At 44.9% G+C, this 11,964-nt stretch overlaps 1 protein-coding gene across 1 annotated transcript; it reads right to left on the minus strand.

Annotated features, from left to right (window-relative positions):
* Positions 1-499: 499 nt before the first annotated feature.
* On the minus strand, positions 500-10,707 carry LOC112079153 (myelin-oligodendrocyte glycoprotein-like). The gene is made up of 5 exons (XM_070442242.1): positions 10,522-10,707; positions 8,877-9,266; positions 7,902-8,188; positions 7,661-7,781; positions 500-1,191 (listed from the first exon to the last, which is right to left on the minus strand). Exons 1-3 carry the CDS (start codon positions 10,601-10,603, stop codon positions 8,004-8,006), a joined length of 657 nt encoding a protein of 218 aa, XP_070298343.1. The 5' UTR covers positions 10,604-10,707; the 3' UTR covers positions 500-1,191; positions 7,661-7,781; positions 7,902-8,003.
* Positions 10,708-11,964: the final 1,257 nt, after the last annotated feature.

Here is an 11,964-nt window from a genome sequence, read left to right on the forward strand (position 1 = left end):
GTAGGAACAGCGGCCATGTGAAGAGAGACATACACACACACGCTAGCACTCTACACACGTACATTGTAATATTTTGTATGGTGGTATTGTACAGTGCATTCTTTGGTACCCTTACCTGGCCTGTAAATAAGTTATTTCAGGTTTATTTTTAATCAATTTGCTAAAGATTCTAAAAACCTGTTTTCGCTTTGTTATCATGGGTATTGTGATGCATTATGGGGTATTGTGATGTCATTATGGGGTATTGTGATTCATTATGGTATTGTGATGTCATTATGGGTATTGTCTAGATTGATGAGGATTTTATTTATCCATTTTAGAACAAGTCTGTAAAGTACAAAATGTGGAAAGGAAGGGTGAAGGCACTGTATACCTAAACCACATCTATCAGAGTCCCCCACCAGTTGATTTTCAAAACGACATCCTGGAAATCCGTTGCAGTACAAGGAAAACTCTAGGAGGTTTTCACCATCTTTTCATGGGACTCAAGCTACCCAGTTAGAGGATAGAGCACCTCTTTGGCACAGTGAGAGGTCATTATGACCACAGAGACAAATCTTAGTACCTGAGAAGACTGTCCCTACAGCAACTCCCTACGCTGACCTGTGTCGCGACCCCGGCAATACAGAAGTCTCTCACCAACTCAGCCAGGCATTGATAGCTTCTGTATGCAATAGCTGGTCCTTTCACTATATGATGTGCATTGTCCCTGTCAATAAATCAGCACAGACTACGTAAACTACACCAAAGATAACTGATAGAAAAAACTAATCCTGATGACATAGTGCTATATATGGAGCGGCAGGTAGACTAGTGGTTAGAGCGTTGGGCCAGTAACCAATGTCGCTTGTTCAAATCCCTGAACCAACAAGATGTAAAATCTGCCGATGTACCCTTGAGCAAGACACTTCACCCTAATTGTTCCTGTAAGTTGCTCTGGATAAGAGCGTCTGCTAAATGACTCAAATGTAAATATAGCCATGCATATTCCTATATAGTCATAGTTAAGGTCCTTGTAAGTCCAGGATAGTGGGTTTGATTCCTGGGACCATCCAAACATGTCTGTTAAATGGCAGATAATACTATTATTATAGATCATTTCACATTTAAACCGATGACAGACCGGGTTCACTGGCCTCATCTTCCTCATTCTTCGTCGTCTCCTTGTTCTTCTTCATTCCTTCTTCGTTCCTGTTTAAACGGGATGAGAGACAGGATTAGAACAGAACTGTCTAATAGCACCTCACAGAACAACAGTCAACTAATAAACATTTAAAAACTAAACACTAACTAGTTTCATCTAGGAGTATAATATGGTTGACATCACTGGACTGGTGGAAGCTACTATGTAGTCAAGTCCTCTGTGTCACCTATTGGCCGTGTAGACCAGCGGTCCCCTATTGGCCGTGTAGACCAGTGGTCCCCTATTGACCGTGTAGACCAGTGGTCCCCTATTGGCCGTGTAGACCAGTGGTCCCTATTGACCAGTGGTCCCCTATTGACCGTGTAGACCAGTGGTCCCTATTGACCGTGTAGACCAGTGGTCCCCTATTGGCCGTGTAGACCAGCGGTCCCCTATTGACCGTGTAGACCAGTGGTCCCCTATTGACCGTGTAGACCAGTGGTCCCCTATTGACCGTGTAGACCAGCGGTCCCCTATTGCCGTGTAGACAGGGTCCCCTATTGACCGTGTAGACCAGTGGTCCCCTATTGACCGGTGTGACCAGCGGTCCCCTATTGACCTGTAGACCAGTGGTCCCCTATTGACCGTGTAGACCAGTGGTCCCCTATTGACCGTGTAGAACAGTGGTCCCCTATTGACCGTGTAGACCAGTGGTCCCCTATTGACCGTGTAGACCAGTGGTCCCCTATTGACCGTGTAGACCAGTGTCCCCTATTGACCGTGGAACCAGCGGTCCCCTATTGACCGTGTAGACCAGTGGTCCCCTATTGACCGTGTAGACCAGTGGTCCCCTATTGACCGTGTAGACCAGTGGTCCCTATTGACCGTGTAGACCACGGTCCCCTATTGACCGTGTAGACCAGTGGTCCCCTATTGACCAGTGGTCCCCTATTGACCGTGTAGACCAGTGGTCCCTATTGACGTGTAACCATGGTCCCCTATTGACCGTGTAGAACAGTGTCCCCTATTGACCGTGTAGACCAGTGGTCCTCATTGACCGTGTAGACCAGCGGTCCCTATTGACCGTGTAGACCAGTGGTCCCCTATTGACCGTGTAGAACAGTGGTCCCCTATTGACCGTGTAGACCAGTGGTCCCCTATTGACCGTGTAGAACAGTGGTCCCCTATTGACCGTGTAGACCAGTGGTCCCCTATTGACCGTGTAGAACAGTGGTCCCCTATTGACCGTGTAGACCAGTGGTCCCCTATTGACCGTGTAGACCAGTGTCCCCTATTGACCAGTGGTCCCCTATTGACCGTGTAGACCAGCGGTCCCCTATTGACCGTGTAGACCAGTGGTCCCTATTGACTCAGTGGTCCCCTATTGACCGTGTAGACCGTGGTCCCCTATTGACCGTGTAGACCAGCGGTCCCCTATTGACCGTGTAGACCAGTGGTCCCCTATTGACCGTGTAGACCAGTGGTCCCTATTGACCGTGTAGACCAGTGGTCCCCTATTGACCGTGTAGACCAGTGGTCCCCTATTGACCGTGTAGACAGTGGTCCCCTATGACCGTTAGACCAGGGTCCCCTATTGACCGTTGTAGACCAGTGGTCCCCTATTGACCGTGTAAGACAGTGGTCCCCTATTGACCGTGTTGACCAGTGCGTCCCCTATTGACCGTGTAGACCGTGGTCCCCTATTGACCGTGTAGACCAGTGGTCCCCTATTGACCGTGTGCAGGTCCCTATTGCCGTGTAGACCAGTGGTCCCCTTTGACCGTGTAGACCAGTGGTCCCCTATTGACCGTGTAGACCAGTGGTCCCCTATTGACCGTGTAGACCAGTGGTCCCTATTGACCGTGTAGACCAGTGGTCCCCTATTGACCGTGTAGACCAGTGGTCCCCTATTGACCGTGTAGACCAGTGGTCCCCTATTGACCGTGTAGACCAGTGGTCCCCTATTGACCGTGTAGACCAGTGGTCCCCTATTGACGTGTAACAGTGGTCCCCTATTGACCGTGTAGACCAGTGGTCCCATTGCAGTGTAGACCAGGTCCCCTATTGACCATTGCAGTCCCCTATTGACCAGTGGTCCCCTATGACCGTGTAGACCAGTGGTCCCCTATTGACCAGTGGTCCCCTATGACCAGTGGTCCCCTATTGACCGTGTAGACCAGTGGTCCCCTATTGACCGTGTAGACCAGTGGTCCCCTATTGACCGGTGTAGACAGCGGTCCCCTATTGACCGTGTAGACCAGCGGTCCCCTATTGACCGTGTAGACCAGCGTGGTCCCTATTGACCAGCGGTCCCTATGACTGACCAGCGGTCCTATTGACCGTGTAGACCAGTGGTCCCCTATGACCAGTGTCCCTCATTGACCGTGTAGACCAGTGTCCCCTATTGACCGTGTAGACCAGTGGTCCCCTATTGACCGTGTAGACCTGGTCCCTATTGACCGTGTAGACAGTGTCCCCTATTGCCGTGTAGACCAGTGTCCCCTATTGAGTTGACAGTGTGCCCTATTGACGTGTAGACAGTGGTCCCCTATGACCAGTGGTCCCCTATTGACCGTGTAGACCAGTGCCCCTATGACCTGTTTTAGACCAGTGTCCTATGACCGTGTACATGGTCACCCTATTGACTGTGTAGACAGTGGTCACATTGACCGTGTAGACATGTCCCCTATTGACCGTGTAGACCAGTGGTCCCCTATGGCCGGTAGACATAGTCACCAACCTTCTGCACATCACTACCACTCAGATTCTCTTTAAACAGGACTTCAAAACAGAAGCCTACTCAACTTACCCATTAAAACAGTTCTGTAGCGATGATGTTTGGCAGTAGGATATAGACCCAATACAGTATCACTGCATATTGGATAAGCTTGAATTTCCCTGCCAATGTTGTTCTTCTCAGACCACTTAAATTATATTTAAAAATATTAGGTATATGATCACAGTGGTAATATATAGTGTGTATTACTTGTGAGGCACAGCTGAGTGAGCATAATAATTAGCTTTCTTTTACTGGACTGATTCCTGCATCTGATGGCCGTCTGAAGGGAGAGAGACCAGAGTGAGGCTGCCTGTCACCCGACTCACCGTCCCTCCGTCTCTTCCCTCGCTGAGAAAAGGAGACAGTCTTCCAGCTGATGGAGAAACTCGAGTCACACTGCATTATTTCTGCCTATGCACCAGTTCATGTTGTTTCTCCTGTCCCCAGAGAAAGTCAAATATTCCTCTGTCCCAGAGAAAGTCAAATCTTCCTCCATATTAAAAAGACAAGCCGCTAATAATAACAAATGCAAGTTTATGTAAACACTTTGCTGTACTCATTCATTACAGCCGCAGTGCCGGTTGTACTCATTCATTACAGCTACAGTGTCGGTTGTACTCATTCATTACAGCTGCAGTGCCGGTTGTATTCATTCATTACAGCTGCAGTCCGGTTGTACTCATTCATTACAGCTGCAGTGCCGGTTTACTCATTCATTACAGCTGCAGTGCCGGTTGTACTCATTCATTACAGCTGCAGTGCCGGTTGTACTCATTCATTACAGCTGCAGTGCCGGTTGTACTCATTCATTACAGCTGCAGTGCCGGTTGTATTCATTCATTACAGCTGCAGTGCCGGTTGTACTCATTCATACAGCTGCAGTGCCGGTTGTACTCATTCATTACAGCTGCAGTGCGGTTGTACTCATTCATTACAGCTGCAGTGCTGGTTGTACTCATTCATTCAGCTGCATGCGGTTGTACTCATTCATCAGCTGCAGTGCCGGTTGTCCTCATTCATTACAGCTGCAGTGCTGGTTGTACTCATTCATTACAGCTGCAGTGCTGGTTGTATCATTCATTACAGCTGCAGTGCTGGTTGTAGTCATTCATTACAGCTGCAGTGCCGGTTGTACTCATTCATTACAGCTGCAGTGCGGTTGTATTCATTCATTACAGCTGCAGTGCCGGTTGTATTCATTCATCATACAGCTGCAGTGCTGGTTGTATTCATTCATTACAGCTGCAGTGCTGGTTGTATTCATTCATTACAGCTGCAGTGCTGGTTGTAATTCATTCATTACAGGTGCATGCTGTTGTATTCATTCATTACAGCTGCAGTGCTGTTGTATTCATCTCATTACAGCTGCAGTGCCGGTTGTATTCATTCATTACAGCTGCAGTGCCGGTTGTATTCATTCATTACAGCTGCAGTGCCGTTGTATTCTTATCATTACAGCTGCAGTGCTGGTTGTACTCATTCATTAGCCGCAGTGCTGGTTGTATCTCATTACAGCCGCAGTGCGGTTGTATTCATTCATTACAGTGCTGTTTGTATTCATTCATTACAGCCGCAGTGCGGTTGTATTCTTCATACAGTCTGTTTTATTCATTCATACACCTGCAGTGCGGTTGTAGCGTGAGTGGAAGTAGGGAGAACACACATTTTATGTCTCATAAAAGTGTTGAACTAAGAGTTGACAGTGCTGAATAACAACAACCATTAATTTACTTGTAAAAGCAGCTCTTTGCTCATTCGTTGAGTCTCTAGTCATGGTTTTGAAATCTCACATATTTGCTGGTGTTAGAGACTTTGTTTAACAGCCTATGGCATGAAGAAACCATGCAGACATTGATCTGAGTTATCTGATTGGCGGCGGTAGGCCTATAGTGCACTTGATTTGCTCTCTGTCCTGCGGGGCAGGCAGAATTCTACCTTCAGACATACAGTGTAAGTTGAGTAGTACATACACCTTAGCCAAATACATTTGAACTCAGTTTTTCACAATTCCTGACATTTATCATTGTAAAAAATCCCTGTTTTGGGTCAGTTAGGATCACCACTTTATTGTGTAGAGTGATTTATTCCAACTTTTATTATAATCATCACATTCCCAAGGTGGTCAGAAGTTTACATACACTCAATTAGTATTTGGTAGCATATGCCATTAAATTGTTTATACTTGGGTCAAACTTTCGGGTAGCTCCACATTAAGTTGGGTGAATTTTGGCTCATTCCTTCTGACTGAGCTGGTGTTAACTGAGTCAGGTTGTGGGCCTCCTTGCTCGCACACGCTTTTTCAGTTCTGCCCACAAATTGTCAATAGGATTGAGGTCAGGGCTTGATGGCCACTCCAGATACCTTGACTTTGTTGTCCTTAAGCCATTGCCACAACTTTGGAAGTATGCTTGGACATTGTCCATTTGGAAGACCCATTTGCGACCAAGCTTTACTTCCTGACTGATGTCTTGAGATGTTGCTTCAATATATCCACATAATTTCCTTTCATGATGCCATTTATTCTTTGGCTTGCAAAGCCTCCCCTTTTTCCTCCAAACATAACGATGGTCATTATGGCCAAAAGTTTAATTTTGTTTCATCAGACCAGAGGACATTCTCCAAAAAGTACGATCTTTGTCCCCATGCAGTGCAAACCGTAGTTTGGCTTTTTTATGGCAGTTTTGGAGCAGTGGCTTCTTCCTTGCTGACGGCTTTTTCAGGTTATGTCGAATAGGACTCGTTTTTACTGTGGGAAATAGATACTTTTGTACCTGTTTCCTCCAGCATCTTCCCAAGGTCGTTTGCTGCTGTCTGTCTGGATTGATTGCACTTTTCGCACCGAAATACGGTCATTCTAGGAGACAGAACGCGTCTCCTCGTGGAGCGATGATGATGGCTGCTTGGTCCCAGGTGTTTATACTTGAGTACTATTGTTTGTACAGAGATGAACGTGGTACCTTCAGGCGTGGAAATTGCTCCCAAGGAGTAGACCAGACTTTGTGGGCAGTATAATTTTTTCTGAGGTCTTGGCTGATTTCTTTGATTTTTCCCATGATGTCAAGCAAAGAGCACATGGAAGGCTGAAATACATCCACAGGTACACCTCTAATTGACTCAAATGGTGTCAAGTTAGCCTATCAGAAGCTTCTAAGCCATGACATTTTCTGGAATTTTCCAAGCTGTTTAAAAGGCACAGCAACTTAGTCAACTTGTATGTAACTTCTGACCACTGAATTGTGATAGATTGTTTCATTATTAATTTCACTAGATCTGTAAACAATTGTTGGAAAGTGACTTGTGTCATGCACAAAGTAGATGTTCCTAACCGACTGCACAAAACTATAGTTTGTTAACAACAATTTGTGGATGGTTGGAAAGTAAATGTTAATGACTCCAACCTAAGTGTCTGTAAACTTCTGACTCAACTGTATGAAATGGTTCAAAAGACACTTTGCCTTCCTGGTACCAGAGCTGCTGAATCAAAATGCACGACTCAAACAGCACTAACAAAATCTCTTCTTCAGATAACACTACCACACCAGGAAGTAACTCCACCACATAACACTACCACACCAGGAAGTAACTCTACCACATAACACTACCACAACAGGAAGTAACTCCACCACATAACACTACCACAACAGGAAGTAACTCCACCACATAACACTACCACACCAGGAAGTAACTCTACCACATAACACTACCACACCAGGAAGTAACTACCACATAACACTACCACACCAGGAAGTGTGACTTACCTTTCTGATGGTCAATATCCCTTTTTTTATCAACAGGTAGAGACCTCCAGCTCCAAATCCAACTCCAGCTACATAAACGACATAAACCACCAAGAATGACACGTCTTAGGAAACATTTGATCTGAAACACAGGATGGTGAATTATTACAATACCTAATGCTTATTACACATGAAATGACTTTTAAACAGGACATTTTTTCCAGATCGTGCCTTCATTCAAATATCCAAAACAGACCCTCACCTGGAACGTGAACCTGTCTCTCCTTCATGTGTCTGATCTCCAACTGTTGAACCCGACAGGTGAAGGTGTTGTTGTCAGAKTTSGGGACGTTRACATGGCTTGTCACAGTGTAGCAGCCTTCACGGTCTCTGGATGTCTCTGTAGGTCYAGCAGCAGGGAGGACAYGTCCATGAGCGTCCCACCACTCCATGACAGGCTCTGGGTAGCAGCCTTCAGCCTCACACCGCAGGACCACCTCATCGCCTTTGATTCCCTCAATGATGATATAACTGGTCTAGATGCAGCACCTATACAGTATACAGATATACCACGGCTTTCAGCAATCAGCATTCAGGGCTGAAACCACTAGTATAATGTTTGTATACAGACTGTATACCACGCTTCAGCCAATCAGCATTCAGGGCGAAACCACCTAGTTTATAATGTTTGGTATATCAGACTGTATACCACGGCTTTCAGCCAATCAGCATTCAGGCTGAAACCACCTAGTTTATAATGTTTAGAATCAGACCTATACCACGGCTTTCAGCCAATCAGCATTCAGGCTGAAACCACCTAGTTTATAATGTTTGGTAATCAGACTGTATACCACGGCTTTCAGCCAATCAGTCAGGCTGAACCACCTAGTTTATAATGTTTGGTATATCAGACTGTATACCACGGCTTTCAGCAATCAGCATTCAGGGCTCAAACCACCTAGTTTATAATGTTTGGTATATTCAGACGTATACTACGGCTGAAGAACACCCCATAGCCGTGATATATTGGCCATATACCACACCCCCTCGGGCCTTATTGATTAAATATAACACAAGGGTTTGTTGATATTCTTGGACCTTTAAATTAAAAGAGGAACTAACAAGAGATCACAGCATTGTACAGGGACTTAGCTGGGGTCAAGGTCAGTATGTAGTCTAACCAATGTACAGTATGTAACTAATACTCATCATGCTATGGACTTGACATTGAACTCACCCTTGATTTSATGAGATCTGTCTCCTAAGGGGRTTTGGGTGGTCAGCAGGTGTGTTGACTCACCAACAATGAGTTGAATGATGCTTTTCTGGTGGTCCAGCAGTGGAATGTAACAGGTGTAGTTTCCAGCATCAGACAGTTTCACTCTGGTCAACTTTAAACTAGCGTTGCCGTTCTCTAGTTCTTCTTTAAACAGTGACGTCCTTCCCCCGAAGACTGGATTCTGGAGCACCAGATCCTCCTTCTCATCTCTGTAAAGATGGACCTCTTTTGGTTTTAGGTCCGGTCTCTGCCACTCTACTGTCTGATGCACAGCACTGACAGTGCTTCTCAGGGTGCAAGGCAGGATGACGTCATCACCAACTAAGGCCACAATGGGTTGAACTGTACCTGAAAGAAACAGATTACAGATTSATATACTTTGAKACAAAACAAGATATATGCCTACTGAATGTTGAGCAGGTTGACAGKGACTYCCACAACAACTAAGGTAATTTAAAACATGAAATGRTCTATGAACATTGACTAACATCAGCAGTCCTACAAATGTGAACTTTACTCTCATACACAATTCAATAAAGCGTCTCACTAAATAGTAGTGATCAGTTAGAATAATCGGTTTATTGATTAGTTGATCGGAGGTGTTTGAATCAATCACAGATATGAAAAAGGCTGCATTTCCACAGACAGCTGATCTCTCTTTAGTGAGAGCTTTCACATGATGCTAGGCTACCTCAGGAGACACTTTTAAAAAGGTCCAATGCAGCCGTTTTTATCTCAATATCAAATCATTTCTGGGTAACTATTAAGTACGTTATTGTGATTGTTTTCACTTAAAATGGTCCAAAAGAAACACAAATAGAATCTTAGCAAAGAGACTTTTCTCAGGCAATAATTTATCTTGGACTGAGTGGGAGTGGTCTGAGTGGGGAGGGGAAACTGAAAACGGGCTGTTATTGGCAGAGAGGTTTGGAACTCTTTCTTATTGGTCTATTAACTAATTTACCCCATAGTGATGTCACCATGGAAAGACAAAACTCCATCCCACCAAAATAGGCTGAAATGTCACGTGGTCTTTTCAAACCGCTCCAACACTACAATGACATAATCATCATTATCACAATTTCACAGCATTATTCCAACCTCAGTGTGGAAATATAGAACACAGGGGGTAAAAACACATTTTTGACTGCACTGGGCCTTTAATAGTTCTCCTGAACAGTTACCTGCAGACATTTCTTTAAAGCGGCAATCAGCTGTTGAAACAATAACAAAGGCTCCTCTTTTTTTCCTTTCTCTCTTTTAAATTATTGTAACGACCCTGGGTTTATCAGCCCGGAAATCGACGCTGCCGCACGAGCATGCTTTTGCGGCACAATCGCTATCGCGCCGGACCTCGGGCTAGGGGTCGAGGGTTCGAGACCTGCTCCCTGCTGTTTCATTACATTATAAATTATACCCACCCAGATTGTGTACACGACAAGAAGCATATTAAGGCTCAGTGTATCGTTAGAATCACAGGATCCTATCTGATGGTTTTGGGAAACCGGGACCCAACCCGGTTCCATTCTACAGATCCTGTGTATTAGAAAGTAACGTTACAACTGCAAAATCCACATTATCACTAGCTAGTAAACGTACTTACCGCCTGTGTCTCTTGATGTTGATGATATACTAATGATGTACATTAAAAGTGTCCACAACCCGCAGGCCGAATAAGTCTCCATATTGTCCCGTTAAAGACAGAAGTCATGTAGAACTATAGGATCATGTCAATCTATCTGCGACACGATACAGTGACCTGAAACCGCTGAGCTACTGCAACACACTGTCTTATAGTATCCTCTTCCCTCCCAAGTATCCTCCTCTTTACACTCTCTATAGCAAGCATGTATTGTCCACTAAAGAATGTCACCTACGCCCATGCTGCTACAAACACAAACCACACCACGAGAGTTAAACCGCTGAGCTGCTTGTTTCTTGTTTCCCGCTGCTCCAAACACACTGTGCCCTCAACCTGCCGTAACCGCCCCCTTTGGCCCAAACTCTCTTCGCATGTGACCGCCCAGCCACCAATAACTGTAGTGCTCTCTCAACACACACCACCACTCAGCAACAGCCTGTAATGGCTTATATTTTGTGTCTACAACTCAGTGCAACGATTTCGATGTGAAGATAAACATGTTTAAGTTACTTAGCGTTTTATTTTTTAGAAACATCTGTTTAAGGGAATACTTAAGATCCTCAAATCGTGATATTTCAACTGAACATGTTGGTTGTACCAGCCAATCACAATCTCTCTATTGAGACATATTGCAGACTCGTTGAAAAATGTGGTGTTCATCTCCTTAAGAACAAACAGGAGTACATCTCTTTCCATCATTTACCTCAGGATGAAAAACAAGCGTTGCTTGATTTACAATCCGATGGTCAGTCCTTACCTGCCCTGCTGATAAGGGTGGGTTGGTTGTACTCATGGATAGGACTGTTTATGTAAGTGTGTGTCATAGACAACTACTTGACAACACTTTTTACATTAAACTCAGAAGTGACCCCACTGCCCAATCTCAGAATACTATCTTTACTGTCGTAGATGGGTATTTAAGTTCTGGTCAAATCACCCAAAAATAACACGACTTTTGGGCTTTTCAACACCCTAAAATTGCCACTTTCTATACTTTGCCGAAATTACACAAGAATGTTACAAAACCTCCAGGGCACCCTATTGTAGCGGGCATTGATGCAGTAATGGGCCCTCTATCGACTTTTGTTGACTTTTTGGAGTCCCGTAAATGTTCACTGTTTGTCTTCTGTTGCACCACACCCTCCGTATACATCCCACCTTTCATGTGTGAAGGATTAAACCCCTGTCTCACAGCCCTTTGTCTCCTTTTTACAGGATTACAACTCTTTCCCTGCCTTGTCCTACCTGTTGCCTGCTCCTTGACCTATAATAAACTCTGAGACTCGTACTTACTGCCTCCTGTGTCTGCATCTGGATCTTAGCCTGAGCCTTGATATCAGGTGATTGAATATAACAGGTGTGTGTTTATAACTCAGGTGATTGAATATAACAGGTGTGTGTTTA

Source organism: Salvelinus sp. IW2-2015, unplaced genomic scaffold (genome assembly GCF_002910315.2).
Source record: "Salvelinus sp. IW2-2015 unplaced genomic scaffold, ASM291031v2 Un_scaffold7056, whole genome shotgun sequence".
NCBI lineage: Eukaryota > Metazoa > Chordata > Actinopteri > Salmoniformes > Salmonidae > Salvelinus > Salvelinus sp. IW2-2015.